This window comes from Sebastes fasciatus, chromosome 9 (assembly GCF_043250625.1).
Source record: "Sebastes fasciatus isolate fSebFas1 chromosome 9, fSebFas1.pri, whole genome shotgun sequence".
Lineage (NCBI taxonomy): Eukaryota > Metazoa > Chordata > Actinopteri > Perciformes > Sebastidae > Sebastes > Sebastes fasciatus.
In genome coordinates, this window is record NC_133803.1 from 29,842,920 (window position 1) to 29,860,613 (window position 17,694).

At 41.9% G+C, this 17,694-nt stretch overlaps 1 protein-coding gene across 7 annotated transcripts in view; it reads left to right on the forward strand.

Annotated features, from left to right (window-relative positions):
• The first annotated feature begins 297 nt into the window (after window positions 1-297).
• The window catches only part of kcnq5a (potassium voltage-gated channel, KQT-like subfamily, member 5a), a 104,396-nt gene continuing 86,999 nt past the window's right edge, over window positions 298-17,694 (forward strand). For 2 of the 7 annotated variants that reach the window (XM_074647138.1, XM_074647139.1), the window contains exon 1: window positions 298-1,050. In XM_074647138.1, coding sequence (XP_074503239.1) covers window positions 692-1,050 — 359 coding nt within the window. In that variant the 5' untranslated portion in view covers window positions 298-691. The remainder of the gene's footprint in view (window positions 1,051-17,694) is intronic. The other 5 variants (XM_074647141.1, XM_074647140.1, XM_074647142.1 and 2 more) reach the window with 4 other exon arrangements.

Below are 17,694 nucleotides of genomic sequence, written 5' to 3' on the forward strand. Positions count from 1 at the left end.
TTTTTGTTTTTTATCATTTTTGTATACCTTTACCTCTCCTGTGTTTCACTCTGTTTGCTGATTTTGCTTATCTTATCTTATCTTAGTGGCAGGTGAATGCAGGGTTATATTTTATGAAATAAACGAATCAAAAATGATCCCTCTGGTTGTTTCAGGCAATTTCCTCGCCTGCGTAAAACCTGCGTCATCGGTGCACTGGTGTGTTTTGACGTTTCTCCAATAAACATGTATTATTCAAATAGAAAATCACAGATAAAGCAGCAACTTTGGATGTCCAGATCAGCTCCACTGGTTCTGGTGGTTCTGGTGGTGCTGGCTGTGCTGCGCCCTTCCATGCGTAAAAGTGAAGCATGGTTTTGGAGCAGCACCGGCAGACTCCACACACTTTTGACAGAAAGAAGTGAGTGAGAGTGAGTTGGAGGAGAAGGAGTGTGGTGGGAGGGATGGAGAGATCCTCCCCCAACCCCAGCCAAATGTCTCCATGGATCCACTCCTTCATAACCCCACTCTCCTCCAGCCTTGCGCAGATGGCGAAAGTGTCCAAACCGGACAGTGACACAGGATGACAGGATGAGAGCAGCTTAGATATTTAACTTTACTTTGTTTTATTAAGTGTTTAGTGAAAGTCAGAGTAGCCAAACACCCTCTGAGCACTTGGCTACATGTGAATGTCTGCCGGTGTGGTGATGCCATGCCGAGAAGTCACACCGGCGACGAGAGCAGCGGCACCGGCACCGGGCTCTGGCTGAAGACCTCCACGGGACGCCGGCAGCAGGACTACGCTCTGAAGGATGTGGAGTCTGGGCGGAGGACGATGAATAACGCGGTGCGAGTCGGTGACGGTCTCTTGTCTCCCGCTACGGCAGGTGGAGGAGGAGGTGCGGTGGGAGCGGAGAGGAAGCAGGGAGCCCGGCTCAGCCTGCTGGGCAAGCCGCTGATCTACAGCGCGCAGAGCGGCCGCAGGAACGCGCGCTACCGGCGGCTCCAGAACTACCTCTACAACGTGCTGGAGAGACCGAGGGAATGGGCTTTTGTCTACCATGCATTTGTGTGAGTACTTGTACTTTTAATCATTGTAGAGCTGCATTTAAAGTCCTTTTTTTTGTTCATTCTTTTCAATTGAATAACAGTTTCCCCACATTTGAAGGCTGATTTCAAAGTAAATCAAGTATTAAAAATAATCAACATTTTTATTTTAGCAGGAATAAAGTGAAAAAATTACACTGATTTTTTAAAATACAACATATTTTAATTCATATTACCTGTTATTCACCTGATGATAATGACCACCTGGGGTCATGGTGCACACACACAACACAAGTTGTATGTGAATGTGGTTTCCAAGATTTTTGGGAGATTTTATTCTACTGTAAGATTAGATTTATCTTTGTAAAGACTTATTTTATACAGTATACATATTGTATTCTTCCTCTTAAAGGGACTATTTGTAACTTTCAGAATTGCTTGTTAACAGCGACACCTGTGGCTGTTAAGTCAACGAAAGTCAGCGTTGGGCTCGCGCTTCTGCTCGCTCTGCATAGACATGAACGAGCATTGTTCAAAACAGTGAGGCTACACACGTCAGCTAAAACCACAATATCACTCTATATTTCACATGCTTGGCAGTAATGTTAGCTGACCAGACGAAGGTCTCTCCATGAATCACTGCTGATCCTAGTGTTGGCTTTTCCTGCTTCAGCTTCCGGGGCTGAAGCAGGAAAAGCAGGTCGGTGCCAGGGCTGAAGCAGGAAGAGAAATGTCTCCTGACTGTGCCAGCAGGGAGACGCCGGCACCCGGTCAGAGACGATAATGCATGGGATCCCGACCCGGTAGATTTATACGTGTAAAAAATTACAAACAGTCCCTTTAAGAAGGAATAAAGTGAAAAAATTACAGATTTTTGAAAATATTACATATTTTAATTCATATTACCTGTTGTTAACTTGATGATAATGACCAGCTGGGGTCATAGTGCACACACAACAAAAGTTGAAAATGAATGTGGTTTCCAAGTTTTTGTGGAGATTTTATTCCATTCTCTCTCACATATGAAAATCCATCTCCATCCACCCACGACCGCATACATGAACACAAACATGTGCAGATATGCATAGAAACATATGTTCTGGCTTTCTCTTCCTTTTTCCTAACTTTTTTTTTTTTGATGTTGGTGGTTAAGAGGACTATTATTGACCTGATTTCATTCACCTGTTGATTGATTTATTGCTACATCGCTGTCTGTCAGTGCATGATCTCTTTTGAATGTGTTCACCTGTTGGTCCAGACGCAGTGTGCAGAAAACACTGCAGAAACGGATCCTGAAACAGTTAGAATTTAATGACTTTAAAAGCGGACTACAGGTGCGTGTGTGCTGGTATTTGAAGGTGTTTTGAAACACATACTACAATGCACATGTGATATTGCAGACCTAACTGCATGTAGAGTCAATAAATCAGTACTATAGTAGGGCCAATCTCTTCCTAATCTTTACGTAACACTGGAAGCTCCAACAGATTTGGGGCTCTTAGAGAAGGTCAACAAGCTGTCAGCTGAAAAGGGTGAATGTAATATCAACTGCTCCTCCCGTGCATGATTTTTGAGTCTTTCATCACTGGTTTTGGACAGAGAGCGGGTCTGGGAAAAGTCCTGGAGGGACACTTTGTAAAGCCGACATGTTTCAGTTCTTAAATTCAAAACAGCCTTCAGCTGAACACAGCTTGGTTTCTCTGGTGTGAAAGAGTTCCTTTATGGCCAACATTTCTGATTTTTATTCTCATTCAAAAAGAAAAAAAAAACTATCCAGTTTCTTCATGCAGTTTCAATTAACCAATTTGCAGATTATTGCTAACATTCGGGGCTGAGTGTTCCTGGTTTGTGTCTCTCTAAACAAATAGGACTAGTTGTTCTTTTGCCTGATGCTGTTAGTGTCCCAAGGGTTCTTGTCAATATGACACTCGATTAAACTGTATTAATTCACACAGTTGTTATCTTGGTTGTGGTAGTTTCTTGATCATTGGTAATCTGCATGATCCTTTTCTGTTTTGCTCTTTTTGCTGTGCTGTTTCTGCGCTACACGTCCAAGAGATCACCTGTCAATCAAACCGTGTAGGCGGTGCTGTGACTCGATTAAAGTGGCAGTAGGAAGAATATTTTTGGCATCATTGAGCAAAAATTCCATAATAACCTTTCAGCATATTGTAATTCAAGTGGTCTGAGAGAAAATTAGACTTCTGCACCACCTCATGGCTCTGTTTTCAGGCTTTAAAGAATCTAGCCAGTGACGGGAGACTTTGGCCAATCAAAGGTCATTTCAGAGAGAGTGTTCCTATTGGCTGTGCTCCGGCTGGTGGGCGGTGCTTGTTATTTCCTCAACTGATCTCAACATGGCTGCCAGGTCAGAAAGTTTCTCATGTTACAGCTAAACAGTACACTACAAGATGTTTCTGAAAACATTTGAGGAGAGAAGTACGCATTACAGTAACAGAATATTGATTCATATTTAATCAGCGCTGCATAGTTTGACCGTTTGATTGGAGTTTGCGAGTGATTGACAGCTGCCTTGTAGACGGCAGGCTCCAGATCAGCTCTGATTGGTTGTTTTCCTCCGGTCTGTGAAACCTTGCAGATGCCATTAGAAGCACCAGAGGACACTGGAGGACACAGAGGAACATTATTTTTTTCAGGTTACCTGTCTCATGCACCACTGTCAGGAAATAGTGATGTTTTATAAAATATATATTTTTTAATAATATTTGCTCTATTTCTACCCACTGCAGTTTAAACTAATTATTTTTGTATTTATTTGAAATACCTGGAAATGTAAAACATATCATATCCTGTGTGGCTGAGGATATTTCAGAGGACAAGCTATCAGTGTTTAGTGTCTTTGTTTTTATTATTACATTTATTTATATGAACATGTGACAGATTATTACACAGGCGGCTGGTGGTTCATATGGTTGAATCCATGTATCTCTTTCACACACATACTGTACACCAGCTCGGCTGGAGTGATGAAACGCCACATCCCTTCCCGTTTCCGACAGTCTTGTTGGAAGAGGAGCGCTGTGAGAAGGAGGAAGTGGAGCTGTCAGAGGAGGGGCTGCGAAGCCGGATGTTGACGTTTTATTTGCTCAGGCGGGACAACTGAGGGCGCAGGGGTTAAGTTGTTACATCTGCTCACCACCGCAGCCTTAAATAAACTGTTTAAGAGAGATAAAGAAACCTCAATGAGATTAGGAAAAATAATCTCACATTGAGGGCAAATTGGCAGAAAGCATGCATTTTAGGATTCAAATGAAAGTCAGTGGGTCTACTGTACACGTAGCAGTATTTCAGTGCAGTTTAATGTTCACATTAGGGCTGTCAATCGATTAGAATAGTTAATCGCGATTAATTGCACGTTTTTTATCTGTTCTAAATGTACCTTAAAGGGAGATTTGTCAAGTTTTTAATACTCTTATCAACCTGCAAGTAGGCAAATATGTTGCTTTATGTAAAGGTATGAATATATTTATTAATGGAAATCAATTGACAACACAAAACAATGACACATATTGTCCAGAAACCCTCACAGGTACTGCATTTAGCATAAAAAAATATGCTCAAATCATAACATGGCAAACTGCAGCCCAACAGGTAACAACAGCTGTCAGTGTGTCAGTGTGCTGACTTGACTATGACTTTCCCCAAACTGCATGTGATTATCATAAAGTGGGCATGTCTGTAAAGGGGAGACTCGTGGGTACCCAGAGAACCCTTTTTTCATTCACATATCTTGAGGTCAGAGGTCAAGGGACCCCTCTGAAAATGGCCATGACTGTTTTTCCTCGCCAAAATCTAGCACAAGTTTGGAGCGTTACTTATCCTCCTTTCCAACATGCTAGTATGACATGGTTGGTACCAATGGATTCTTTAGGTTTTTAGTTTCATATGATGCCAGTATTTACCCACTACAACCTCAAAATTGAAAGCTGCGTTAATTGCCACAGTCATTTCTGGTGTGAGTTCATAGATTTTTTTCTCATTTGTGGAGTTTGTCTCAAGTCATTTTCCCATACGGCTGTAGTCGTGAAACTTTGAAGTTTAGATTTAATTGGGATGTAGTGAGTCATATCTGTTATGCAATTGTTTTTAATGTGGATAGTTTTGAACCATCCATCCAGATGAAAGTTATTCGGTGAATGCAGCGTCCAGTTGAAATGTCTCCACAGGGTTAATAATCTTTAATGTAACATTATGGTTGGCTATTAGCTTCTCGTACCACTGCAAACGCTTAATGCTCTGCATTAATTTACATTGATATTACAGTGTGTCACATGACATTTTACCCTTATCCTTACAACTAGGGGCCCCACAGACCCCAGAGGTACTTTTTGTCATATCACAGGTGCTTTATTCTAGCTAGCGCTAGCTAACTTAGCTATATTCCACGCGAAATTAAACGTTATCTTACCTGATGGGTTTTATCCATCGACTCTTTTTATCAGCCGGGAAGAGAAAGAATGATCAGACCCGTTGCTGGTGTGAGTACATCCCAGTAGGAAACACACAGACATCGTAGCTTCAGCGAGAGAGACGTCACTTATGCGTCTTTTGGGCGTGGAGTCTTTCTAATTACGTATTTTCACAGGCTGATACTTAAACCGTTTTACAACAAACTGAGACTTTCTTGACTTGCAAAATAATGTTTTAAATTGTGAAACATCATATGTGTGATTCATAGCGCAATTCAAATGGGATAAAATGTGTCCCTCGCCGTTGACTACCGCTCATATTTTTTCAGAAATAAGGTCCCATGGTGGTCCACCGGAAGGGTGGGACTTTGACGCTCTATACATACATGCTTGTACAGTTGCTTAAACACTTGCACATATTGAAATATTAAGGCAGAAGTAAATACAGAAACATGCAAAAAGACACCAAAACAAATTCATAAGATATATCCTATAATGTGCAATAGATGCACTCACAAATGTAGACATATAAACGCATACACACACACTCATATCACGTGGCCGCGCACACATTAACACGTGGTAGGAGATGAACAAACACACAAACAAAAGAAAGTACATGGTTTATAAAAGGAAAAGTTTCCTTTGATCGCTTTGATCTTTAATCAGTAAGCGGTTATGTAGAAACAGATGCTTCTGTGTGTGTGCTGTGCAAACGTGTCAGCTTCACAGTGCATGTGTGTTCATGTGTGTGCATATTTGAAAAGACTTGCCTCTTGCCAAATAGTGCTCCCCACACTGAAACACTGCTAAGATTCAATCTCTTAATGAGATGCCGTGTGTCGGCCTCATCACATTTACTGAAATGGGTTCCAGCCACAGTCTGCATTAGGTAGAGTAATATATCACACAATTTTTTATCTGTTTCCTCAACTTTTTTGTGCAAGTATGAAGATGATATATGACACTTGTCAGCATGAGTTTATTCATCCACATGTCTGCTGTTGTGCCGGGGAATGAGTTACAGAAATGTGCGAGCTAGAGATTGATTCAGTCACACGGTTCGAGTGCGTCAGTCATTGATTCCAGGGCAGTTCTGGTCCATCGACAGGTAGCGCGTCAACCCAGCCTGACGATTTGTCACGGGACGGATTCACACTTTGTTCTAATGATTAACCTTAAACTACACAGATTTGTTCAGCGTCTGTGATGCATTAACTCTCAGCTTCGGTCGGCTCTTAAGGGAACGACTTTATTTCTGTTTGAACAGCATTCACACTGATGAGGATGTGGTATTACAGGACACACTGTCCTTATCAAATGCTTTTAAACAAGTTTTCCTGAAGTGGCCTCTTGTGGTTGTGTGTGAATAATAACTGTTCTGTCTCGGTAGCAAAGGTGGAAATAGCCTGACAGTGTTGTAGCACCGCAAACCTCTGAGGACAGAGGCAAGGAGCTTGAATCAGGGGATGGACAACTCCAATGTAGTCTTATTCATGGTGTGTCTTTTTAGCTAGCTTGCTAACCTTAGCCACTGCTCAGCCTACATTCAGGAATCATTGAACTTTGGTGAACTTTCAGGGGAATATTGCTGTGGCAGGCGATGAGCATTCACACATGTGTGACCGTCCCCTGAGGGAGAAAGAGGGGCATACTTTCAACCGCTGGAAGTATTGTCTTTATTTTGAATTTGTCAGTTAAAGATGCAAAGAACATTACCGTCTGTTGTAATATAGCAATATAGCGAGTAACCTAACTAATTACATTTGATACAAAGTAATAAGTAAAGTAGTATTATTACTTTTTTAAAGAAGTATTAACTTATATAACTTATTAACACTGGACAATAAGTAGTTCATGAGTGTATCTGACAACTTTGATCACACCAATTGGGTTTTTGAAGCTCTTTTTCCTTCATGGTGTGTGATGGAAAAGGTACACAGTAGTCCAGTTAAAACATTTTCAGTTACTGAGAGTATATGTAATACATTGTTTGCACCCAGCGCAGTACTTTTCCTCTTTAAAAACATGCCAGTAATGAAAGTGGAAATGTGAGTCAGTTATTAAATCTGAAACGCTAGAGAAGGCTGTTGCACTGAGAGATTATTCAAACTGCAGGTGCATTGATCGCCCCCCCCAAAAAAAAGTCAAACGCACTCAGATGTGCAGAACATCAAAGACATTCTGAAGAGACTGCACTTTGTTTCCTGAGAACATGGTGACATTTGAGACACCTGAGCACATAAAAGAGTCTCTGTGTTTAGGTTCAGAGTTACTTCCCAGGTAGGCAGGAGGATGTTGGCTAGCCCCCAATGGAAAATGCTAAGGACCCATTAGATAGGATGAATAGAAAGAGGGATGCGTGTGTGTGTATGTGTGTATAAATACTGTCATGATATGTTTCCGGTGTTTGCCTGGATAGGTACAGAGTGGGTACCCTATTAAAGGTAATGTGTGTTTTATCTGGAGAGCGTAACACAGCACAGACACGGTGTGGATTTGTGTGTCCAGGTCACAAGTTGGCACGATGTCCTCCAGGGCAAAACAGAAGGAGGGGAAAAAAGAGAGTAAGAGAGGATGAAAGGGGAGGTGAAGATGAGAACAGGGAGATTCAACATTTTCTGTGCAGCAAAACAGAGGCAGAATCTTAAATCTTAAAGTTTGTGTTCTGGATGAAAGGCAACATCTGCCTGTCTGTCCTGATTTGAAATGAAGAACAAGGCTTTTATAGTCATCATATCCAGACAGAAGTATTTCACAGATATTTCAAAGATATGCAAACATGCAATGACCGACGTATAAGATATGCAAGTTCACGTGGTGAAGATGTCAACACCAGCATGTTTGCATATTAAACATTTTTCTCTTCCTCAGAAATAAAGTCAAAGTGCATATTTAGGAGTTAGAGCCCAAAGCAGCTGTGAAAACCATAGTGGTGTAGTGATTGGGGAAAACCCAAACCTGTAGGAATTATGGTCCCATTGAATCTGCAATAGGAAGAAAGTTTTGGGGCAAAAATTCCATAATAACCTTTCAGCATATTGTAATTCAAGTGTTCTGAGAGAAAACTAGACTTCTGCACCTCCTCATGGCTCTGTTTTCAGGCTTTAGGAAAATTAGCCCGTGTTGGGAGACTGACCAATCACAGGTCATTTCAGAGAGAGTGTTTCTATTGAGCGTTCCTATTGGCTGTGCTCCGGCTGGTGGGCGGTGCCTGATATTTCCTCAACAGATCTCAACATTGACGGCCAAAATGCCAAACTTGAGGCTTCGAAACGGCAGTCCACAAACCAATGGGTGACGTCATAGTGACAACATCCACGTCTTATATACGGTCTATGGTTTTGAAAGTCTTTTTAAGTTGCATTAAATGACCCTTCGAATTGCATTTCTACAGTAAATCCCCAGATTTCTTCCCTATTATGTCTGAAGCTCTACACATCAGCAGTTAGCTAAGAGAAAATTTTGGGTGGAGTGAGAATAATCTATCACTCAAACTGATGATGAATGCACGTATCAGTGCATCACTCCTCCTATCACACTGTGGATTGTCAGAAAATCCCTTTTTTCATCCTGAAGTTGAACAAAACGCACTGTATTCGTCTGCAGTATTAACCTTCAGGGTCTATCCAGTGCACCAGGAATGCTTAGTATGCAAAGAGCATCCGGTTCCATTACACCCACCACATATTCTCCTCAATATTTCTCCGTTAAGTACACTTTCAAATGTGTTTAAAAAGAAATGAGCCTAATTAGCCTGCGTCAGAGTGCAGAGATTTTGATGAACGATCGGATCAGCTTGTGGTTTCATCAGAGAACCGTTCGCCTACTGAACTCCAGTCAGAGCTCACTGGTGAGAAGGTGCGAGATCAGAAGGCACCGCAGTGACAAATATACTGTGACATCCGAGCAGGTCACACAGGAAGTGTGTCGGTTGTAGGTCTGTGTGTGTGTGTGTGTGTGTGTGTGTGTGTGTGTGTGTGTGTGGAAGGGTTTCAGAGATTGTATTTCTTTTAGAGCTCATACTTGCATGTCTATATATGTGTATGAGAGAGAAAGAAAGAATGCCGTGGTCGTGTGTGTGTGTGTGTATTTGTGGTTGTCAGAATTACTGATTGTGTGTGTGTTGAGTATTAGTATAACACACACACAACCACTGCTGCAAGGCTTTCCTACCAGTTTTATGACTATGAGTATGCACGGGGTATCTGTTGCTCCATGAGTATGTGTTTGTGTGTGTGTGTGTGTGTCAGCATCAGTGTGCGTCTGCTCGTTAGTCATCCGGCAGCCCTCTCGTACATCAGCGGAGGTGCCACTTTGCTGAGCAGACTCCAGAGCTGATGGATGGAGACAGGCTGAGCTCGTCCGTCCTCCTGCTCCTGGGTTCGCGTCACCAACCAGCCTCCCCTGCCCCGCCGCATACACCTCAGACGTTAGCCTGTCAGCTCTCTAAACGACAGCGTGACTCAAAAGCACAGAATCCCATATATACACACCCACACATATTAAGACACAGGAATACACATCTGCACACACACACACACACACACACACACACACACCACACACACACACACACACACACACACACACACACACACGCACACACGCTGAGTTGCGTAGCTTCACTCAAGACGTACTTAAGGTAGTCAAAGTACTCTGTGCCTGCTTCACATATATGGCATGCTTGTTGTAATCAATTTCCTGAGCGCGGTCTCCATGCATCGTTTTTTCTTCCCCGTAGCTTGTTAAAAGTTTTTTCTTATAAAATTGTGAAGTCGTTGATCGTGCCAATCAGCTTTTCTTCCATTTAGTTTGAAGTATTTGAGGGGAGTAGAAAACAACTATTGCCATTCTCGGCCGTGTTTGATGGGGGGTCGATGCTCTTACATGCCGTTTATCACGTGAAAATATGAAAAAAAGTGGAACGGCAGGAGCCGCTTATGACCATTTCTCTTATTTCTGTCAAAAATATGTTTTTTTCCAAGTTTTCCACTGGTCGTGGGTTTGTTTGTCCGTGTCAACACAGCCTCTCTCTTTCATTCCTTCAACCACCTTCTTAAAAAGGTCGGCGTTGCGATATTTGCGCATATCCAAAAAACTTTCAGAATGTTTAAAACTGGGTGTGTTTCTCCTTCTTTTCTTTTGGTCTCTCGGTTAGTTGGTTTGTGTACAACGCACAGAGCTGGCCGCAAACCGGCAAGAGGTTGTTTGTCACAAACTGCCGTAAAACCCCCCAATTGAGACACATATTCTGAATGTGCTGTATACATGTCCAAAGATTGCTCCTAAAATCTGAATAATATCGGCATATCCCACATGTCTTAACCAGAAAATGCTCCATTCGGTATAATGCCTAACTCAGAATATCCAAAGGGAATATGCTGTTTATGTGACCCGTACCAAATTCAGAATTAAGGGTGTAAGAAAATATCGATTCACATGAGTATCGCGATATTATGTTCTCCAAAACACGGAATCGATTTTCAATTAACCTCTTAAAAATCCGACGGCGCCCGGACGCTATCTTTCAGAGGTTGTAGCTGGCTTATTATTAAAGCGAGAGTGAAGTTACTGGCATCATATGAAACTAGAAAAACCTAAGGAATCAATTGGTACCGACCATGTCATACTAGGTTGTTGAGAAAGTGGCTAAATAACGCTCTGAATTTACGCTAAATTGTGGCGAGGAAAAACTGCCATGCAGATTTTCAAAGGGGTCCCTTGACCTCTGACCTCAAGATATGTGAATGAAAATGGATTCTATGGGTACCCACGAGTCTCCCCTTTACAGACATGCCCACTTTATGGTTTATTTCTTGTGTGTTCTTTATACTATGACAGTTTTCCTAAAATTCAATTTTAAAAAATCGCAATATATTGCCTTGCTTACAGTATCACAATAGATTGCAATATATTGAATCCAGTATCATGAGGTGTATTGTATCGCCAGATTCTTGCCAATACACAGCTCTATTCAGAATATTCTCGTACACTGAATAATAGTTGAATATTAGTGTGCATGTAAGCGTATACTGTTTACTTTCCCCCACCACAAACACTCACACAGCTCTCCATGCATTCCTCTTAGTCGCTCCGTAGCCTTGGAGAACTCAGATATAGCAAGAATTATGAACTGCATATAGAGGTATAGCTTAACCACCTGGGCTGAGAGTGTGAATATTTCAGGAGGTTGTGTGTGTGCGTGTGTCAGTATGTGTGTGTCCGGCATCTTAGGCTGCTCTGGGCAATCTTTATGAACACACACACACATTGATATATCGCAGCAAAAACATAGAAGCCAGCTCAGCCCAACACATATTGTGAATTATTTATCTTGCTTAGTTATACACATTATTCCCCAGGTGAAACAACGAATGGCAGAACAGCAGTGGCTCACCCACGCTGACAGGTTTCCTAGACAGAGCGAGACACAGCGCTGTATACGAACAGGTGTTTGCTTCGTTGGACATGTTTTCTCCCGTGGAAGGATTGGTGAATGTCATTTGTCACGCCGGTCGAATAATTGGAATTGGAGAAATGCTGAGAGCTGCAGGACACGGAGGCATTGAGAGAAAGAGAGAAAGAGAGGTGTTGCCTGAGAAAAGAGGAGGTGAAGAGAGGAGGGAGTGAAATGAGATTACAGAGAGAAGGGTGGTGATATTACTCTGCACTGCTGCAAGATACCAGACATCTTGTTTAATTGCCTCAAAATCACTCTCGCTAATACACTCACATTCACACTCTGTACTGTAAGGGCAAACACACTCACTTATTTAACTGAAAGAAAATTAACCATAAAAATGTTGATAAATTATTCAAGTTATTCATCAAGCAACATGCAGATGGTTCTAGCTTCTCAAATTAGAGAAGTTTCTCTGTTTTCTATAATTGCATTGAATATCTTTGGTTTTTTTTTGACTGCTGGTCGAACAAAACAAGCAATTTAAAGACGTCGCCACCGGCTCTGGGAACTTGTAATGAGTATTCTTTATAACATATTGACATTTTCTAGACTAAGTGGTTGATTAATATAACAAATAATTGACAGGTTAATCAATAGTGAAAATAATTGTTACAAAGCACATCCCAGATGCATTGAATGAACACAAAGAATAACACAAGGTAAACAGCGGACATAAACCTGCAGACACACACACAACTATTATGTGACTCTGTTGACCAATTGCAGAGCGTAGTCTGCTGCCAAGTGAATGACACACTGCGGCTATCAAAGCCAATGTGACACGTTAAACTGGCCAGTTTCCATTTCCAGAGCACTTCATCCGATCCACACTGTTGTGCTGTGAGATACAACCCACGGGCCCGTTGCACCAAAATTGCCAACAGGTGATAATTTGTCACGTTTATTTCTATGCATTTTAATCAAAACAAACTCCATACTTGAGAACCATGCATGAGCATGTGGAAGTTCGTGCCTGTAGGACTTGTGTCTACAATTTGTGAATGACCATACCCCAGTTCATGTTTATATTGAGACTCTACTGCCTATCATTGATTTTATGTCTTCATTCAAACAGACTATTTTACTTTTTCTCCACATCTGATAAACTGATCACAATAAGATTTGAAAAAAAAAATATGTCTACACTGATGTTTTGATCACATTGTGTAGCAGAGCTGGGAACAAGCCATTTTAATATTTAAGACATTAAGTCTCAGAAAAATACAGCGGCCCTTGACTCAAAATAGACATACATGCTACAGTACGGCTTTTATGCAAATTAGACCAATTTAGTATGTTTCTGGCTTAACTTGCCTGGACTATAAAGCTTAGCATAAATATCCAACCCACCTGAGACAGCACAGAAGAAGAGATGGAGGGAGGAGGGAAAGGATTGAAAAGACAGGTAGCGTGTAACCAACACATTCTCATCCCAACTCGTCACATACCGCCACTTTTGTTACGCCCCTGTATCAAAACCACTATAGTTACCCTTGGCGTCATTTTAGGTTTAGGCAACAAAACCACTGTAGTTAGGTTTAGGAAAGAACAACATGGTTGGGCTTAAAACTACTACGTTCAACACATTCTCACTCCCAACTCGTGGAGTACCGCCGCTTGGTCAGTGCCCCTTGGCATTGGAGCCCAACGCACGACAAAACAAAGTCAATGTTACTTTTAGTTTCACACAGGACACGAACACCGGTCTCCTGGTTGAAAGTCTTGTGTTTGTTTGACCCTTAGCGGATTGTCACGCTACGTCACTTGCTCCAACTGTTGAATAACGCCGCAGGTGGGTTTACATTGGAGTTAGTTGACAGCCCGGTTCGTTACTTACTATTGCTAAAGGATGTCTCCGTGCATCAGTCTCCGATGCAGAGGGGCACTTACCAAACGGCAGTATTTGACGAGTTGGGAGTGAGAACGAGTTGCCACATTTGTACTGTGCTAATGAAACTGAACGTTGTTAACACGGCACACAATAGAAAAGCTGATTGTAACGTGAAAGTGAAACTTCCTGTAAAGGAACAGCGGTCTCCTGGATGAAAGCCATGTGAAACTCCCGGCACATTTTCTCAGAGCGTTAACTGTTGCAGCGGATGGGTTTACATTATAGTTAATGGAACACCCAATGCGTCTCATACCGGCGTTAAAGGTTGCCTTGTGCGGCGGTAACACGCTGACGGCTGGTACACCGTATTCTTCATTTTTCCATTTCATTTTATCTCTCTGTCTTGTTAATATGGAGCTAATATGGGTAGGCGTGAGAGTTGGCTTCGCCTTATAGTGTGAACTCATTACAATTCCTCTGATACACTCGAGGTAGAAACAGCACGAGATTTTCTCTGAAGGCAGAAGTCAGTCTTGAACAATCTGTCAGCTCTTTACCAGTAGTCGTCTCTTACATCACTCCGTCTGTCCCGAACATGTTTATTTTAGTTTGTATCGGACATTTGGCATATAGAGAAGATGCTTTTTAAAGCAGCTAATAAACAAAACAGTTTTCAACTGACAGTTTTCCCGCAACATTTTGACGTCAGTTTGATTCAAAGATGAAAATCTCTCCCTGTTCCTCTCTCTGGCTCTGTGTTGCCGAATCTGTTGTGAATCAATGTTCCTTTATTGCCCTTTAAAGATGTCTGTTTTGTTGTGGAGGCATCAGACCGTTGGCTGCCCTTTGAAGTGCTCTGAGTGAAGAATCGTGGGCATATGTGCAAGAGTTTAATGAAACTGACTAAGGCAAGCTACTTTTTTTTTCATCTTTTATTAAAAGCTATCAGGAGCCAGAACGTGTCCGTCTCGGATAGTGTTCCCCTGAAGAGTGCTGTCCATCATCTGTTCCTCTTTGTTTACTGAGTGGGGACTCTTTAATATCCCCTGCCACCAGATCAAATGGGCTCTCATTTGTTTGTCGGATCTTGATTAAACTTTAGAGAATGATGCATCACATTGCTGCACTCCAACACCACTGAATCACCCCCCCAAAAAAGCTGCAACAGTGTTTACTTTTGCTTTGTTTCAACATCCAATACATTTGATTTCACTGCAGCACAAAATGACCATAATACACACACCTCTATTGTGTCAAAGCTCAGTTATCCTGCAGTAATGTGTGCCTCTTTCTATAGCTATACAGCTCCTTTGTGGTTGATATAGATTTGTGTTGACACTTAATGGAGCACACGTTTTTTGCAAGCCTGCACAATTGCATGGTTCACATGTACAAGTTTATTTCTCGCTGCTTAGTTCACCAACCGTTTCAAAAATCAATTTCACTCAACCAACTCATGCGGAAGTGATTATTACTCAGGGTCTGAAATTAACTTGTTTCACTGTCTGCCACTGTGGGAGGCAAGTATTTTTATTTGTCTGCCACACAGGAATTTAATCTGCCACTTTTGAAATCTATGCGCTAAATGAAGGAATAACATTTCTGATGTCATTCAATGTTTGATATATTTTACATAAAAAACATTATATACATTGTAAATTACAGTGTTCAAATTACACCGTGGCTTCTGGGAGAGCCCTATTTTTCAGGGTTAGGAGGGTACTCTACACAGTACTGTACTGAACTCATCTGTAGTGGTTATTTGCATAAAAACAGGTCATAATTATCTCTCTAATATCTATTTTATATTGCTGTGAAAATATCTCCTTCAAACAACTGGATTTATTCAAGTTTCTCGCCAAAAACTTTATTTTACGAGATTGCATTTGAACGCATCATGATAACGGTGTAATTTACCTTCGCCCAATCGTCATTTTTACTGAGCAGAGCTTGAACGCTTCATAATTGTAACTCAATGGCACCTCCGTTAACGTTAGTAGCTCCGTTATTTATCCAAGCAGGACTGTGCTGCCCAACAGCTGCTAACACCTAACGTTACTAACTCTCCTCCTGTTGATTTCAACACAGATTTGTTGTTCACAGTGCACAGGCATGAGATGCCAAGAAATTGGACAACTAGGAACCAACGAGAATCAGTTCTCTATTCCCATCTCTAGCGTTTTCCCTGTCCGCTAAAGTGGCGGATGGCCCTCACAATTTTATCTGCCACTGCCAAAAATGTACCTGCATTTGGCGGGTGGCGGGTGCTAATTTCAGACCCTGTTATCACTGTAAGTAAAAAACACATATGCACAGAGTTTAGGCACATTTATTTGTAAAGCTCCTTTCATACACAAAGTCTTTTACATAAGGTATATTTGACTTGCCCTAAATCACAACTCCAGGCTTGTAGTTTATGATGATAATGCCCCTTTTTTTGATTGGGGAGGACGAAGGTCACTTTGGCTTCCCTCCTCTCCTGCATGAATCCATTTATTTCCCTTACTACCATGATGTTTGATTTTGTGCGAACAAATAAATAAATGTAAAGGGCACTTTAGCAGGAGGAAATTAAATCTCCTTTGATTGTTGTTGCAGTTCCTGCCGGGTACCAGCAGAGGTTGATTGAGGTCACAGATTGACCGGTTTTCTGTCATGTAACTTCATCAGATGGAGTCTCGTGGGAGTTCCTGTGAAGCAAAGGTGACGAAGATCATGATGTAATGGAGAAGCTGAAAGATTATATTAATTTGTGGAAGAGGAGGACGAGCAGGTTTTAGGTTTAAGTGTGTGTGTGAGTGTAATTGCCAAGTATGTTTCTGTAACAGCATGACTGATCAAATGTCACCGCTGTTTATGATTTCCTCTGCAAATATTCAACAATTTATAAAAACGGTTCAGCTCTCCGTGCTCTGGAATGTGTTTGTGTACGTGTATGTACACGAAAATGTGTGTGTGACATTTCTACCACATAACTACCACAAAATATGTTTGCCCCCGACGTACATGTCGGCCCTAGCAACCAGAGCTTGTACAAGTATCGAGCGACTCATGTTACACTGCATGAAAAGTCCTCCATGTGTTGTTTGTGTGTGTGCAAGGGTGTGAGAGGGAATGAGGCAAGAGGGGAGCGAATGTCCCTGTGAATGCATGTGTGTGTGAAACTTTCTCTGCCATGTAGAGAGCGAGGGAGAAAGTGTGTGTGCAGGCGTTGGGCCCAGTCCATTGACGGGAGTCAGTCTAATGTAGAGTGAGTCTCTGTTTTCTCTAAGTAAGCCTTCTCTCAGGCCTGCAGCCAACGGAGCAACCAGCCTGACACAACAAGACAGCTGGCTGTTTGGATAACATCACACCTTCTCAGTGTGTGTGTGAGTGAAACAAAGACAGAGAGCCTTTTAACATTTGATTTAAAGCTTGGGTAGGTGATGTATTTTAGAAACCTTTTTTGAAATTCTCATTACATCCCGACAGCGATCAATAAATCAAATGGTCTGACAAAAAAAAAGGAAAATAATCTGGTATGTGTGGCTGTCGCAGGACTGTAATAAAACCGTCCAATCATTTCCTTTGGCCTGAACCTCCCTACCTGTCTTTCTACCTACCTGCCTGCGCGCACTCTACCCGCGCACTCATTACGTGTCACCGGAGTCTTCCACAAGCGGCTGGTTGGACAGCTGTGTCTACTAACAATAGCCATGTTCGTTGTTTGTGTTCATTATGATAATTTTGGAGGGAGGCCTGAAGGGACGGACTGTCAGTATTGCCGACTTGGCGACTTTCTCTCTGGATTTAGGGACTTTTGGAGCTCGTGCTTCTAGCTACTTTCATTAGAAAAGAGTTGGTAACACTGGTATGTGTGCAAGTGGGGTGTGTGGATGTGTGTGACAGAAAGAAGACGCGAGATAAGAGGGTATTTGTGTTTTTGTCTAAGTGATTGAGGT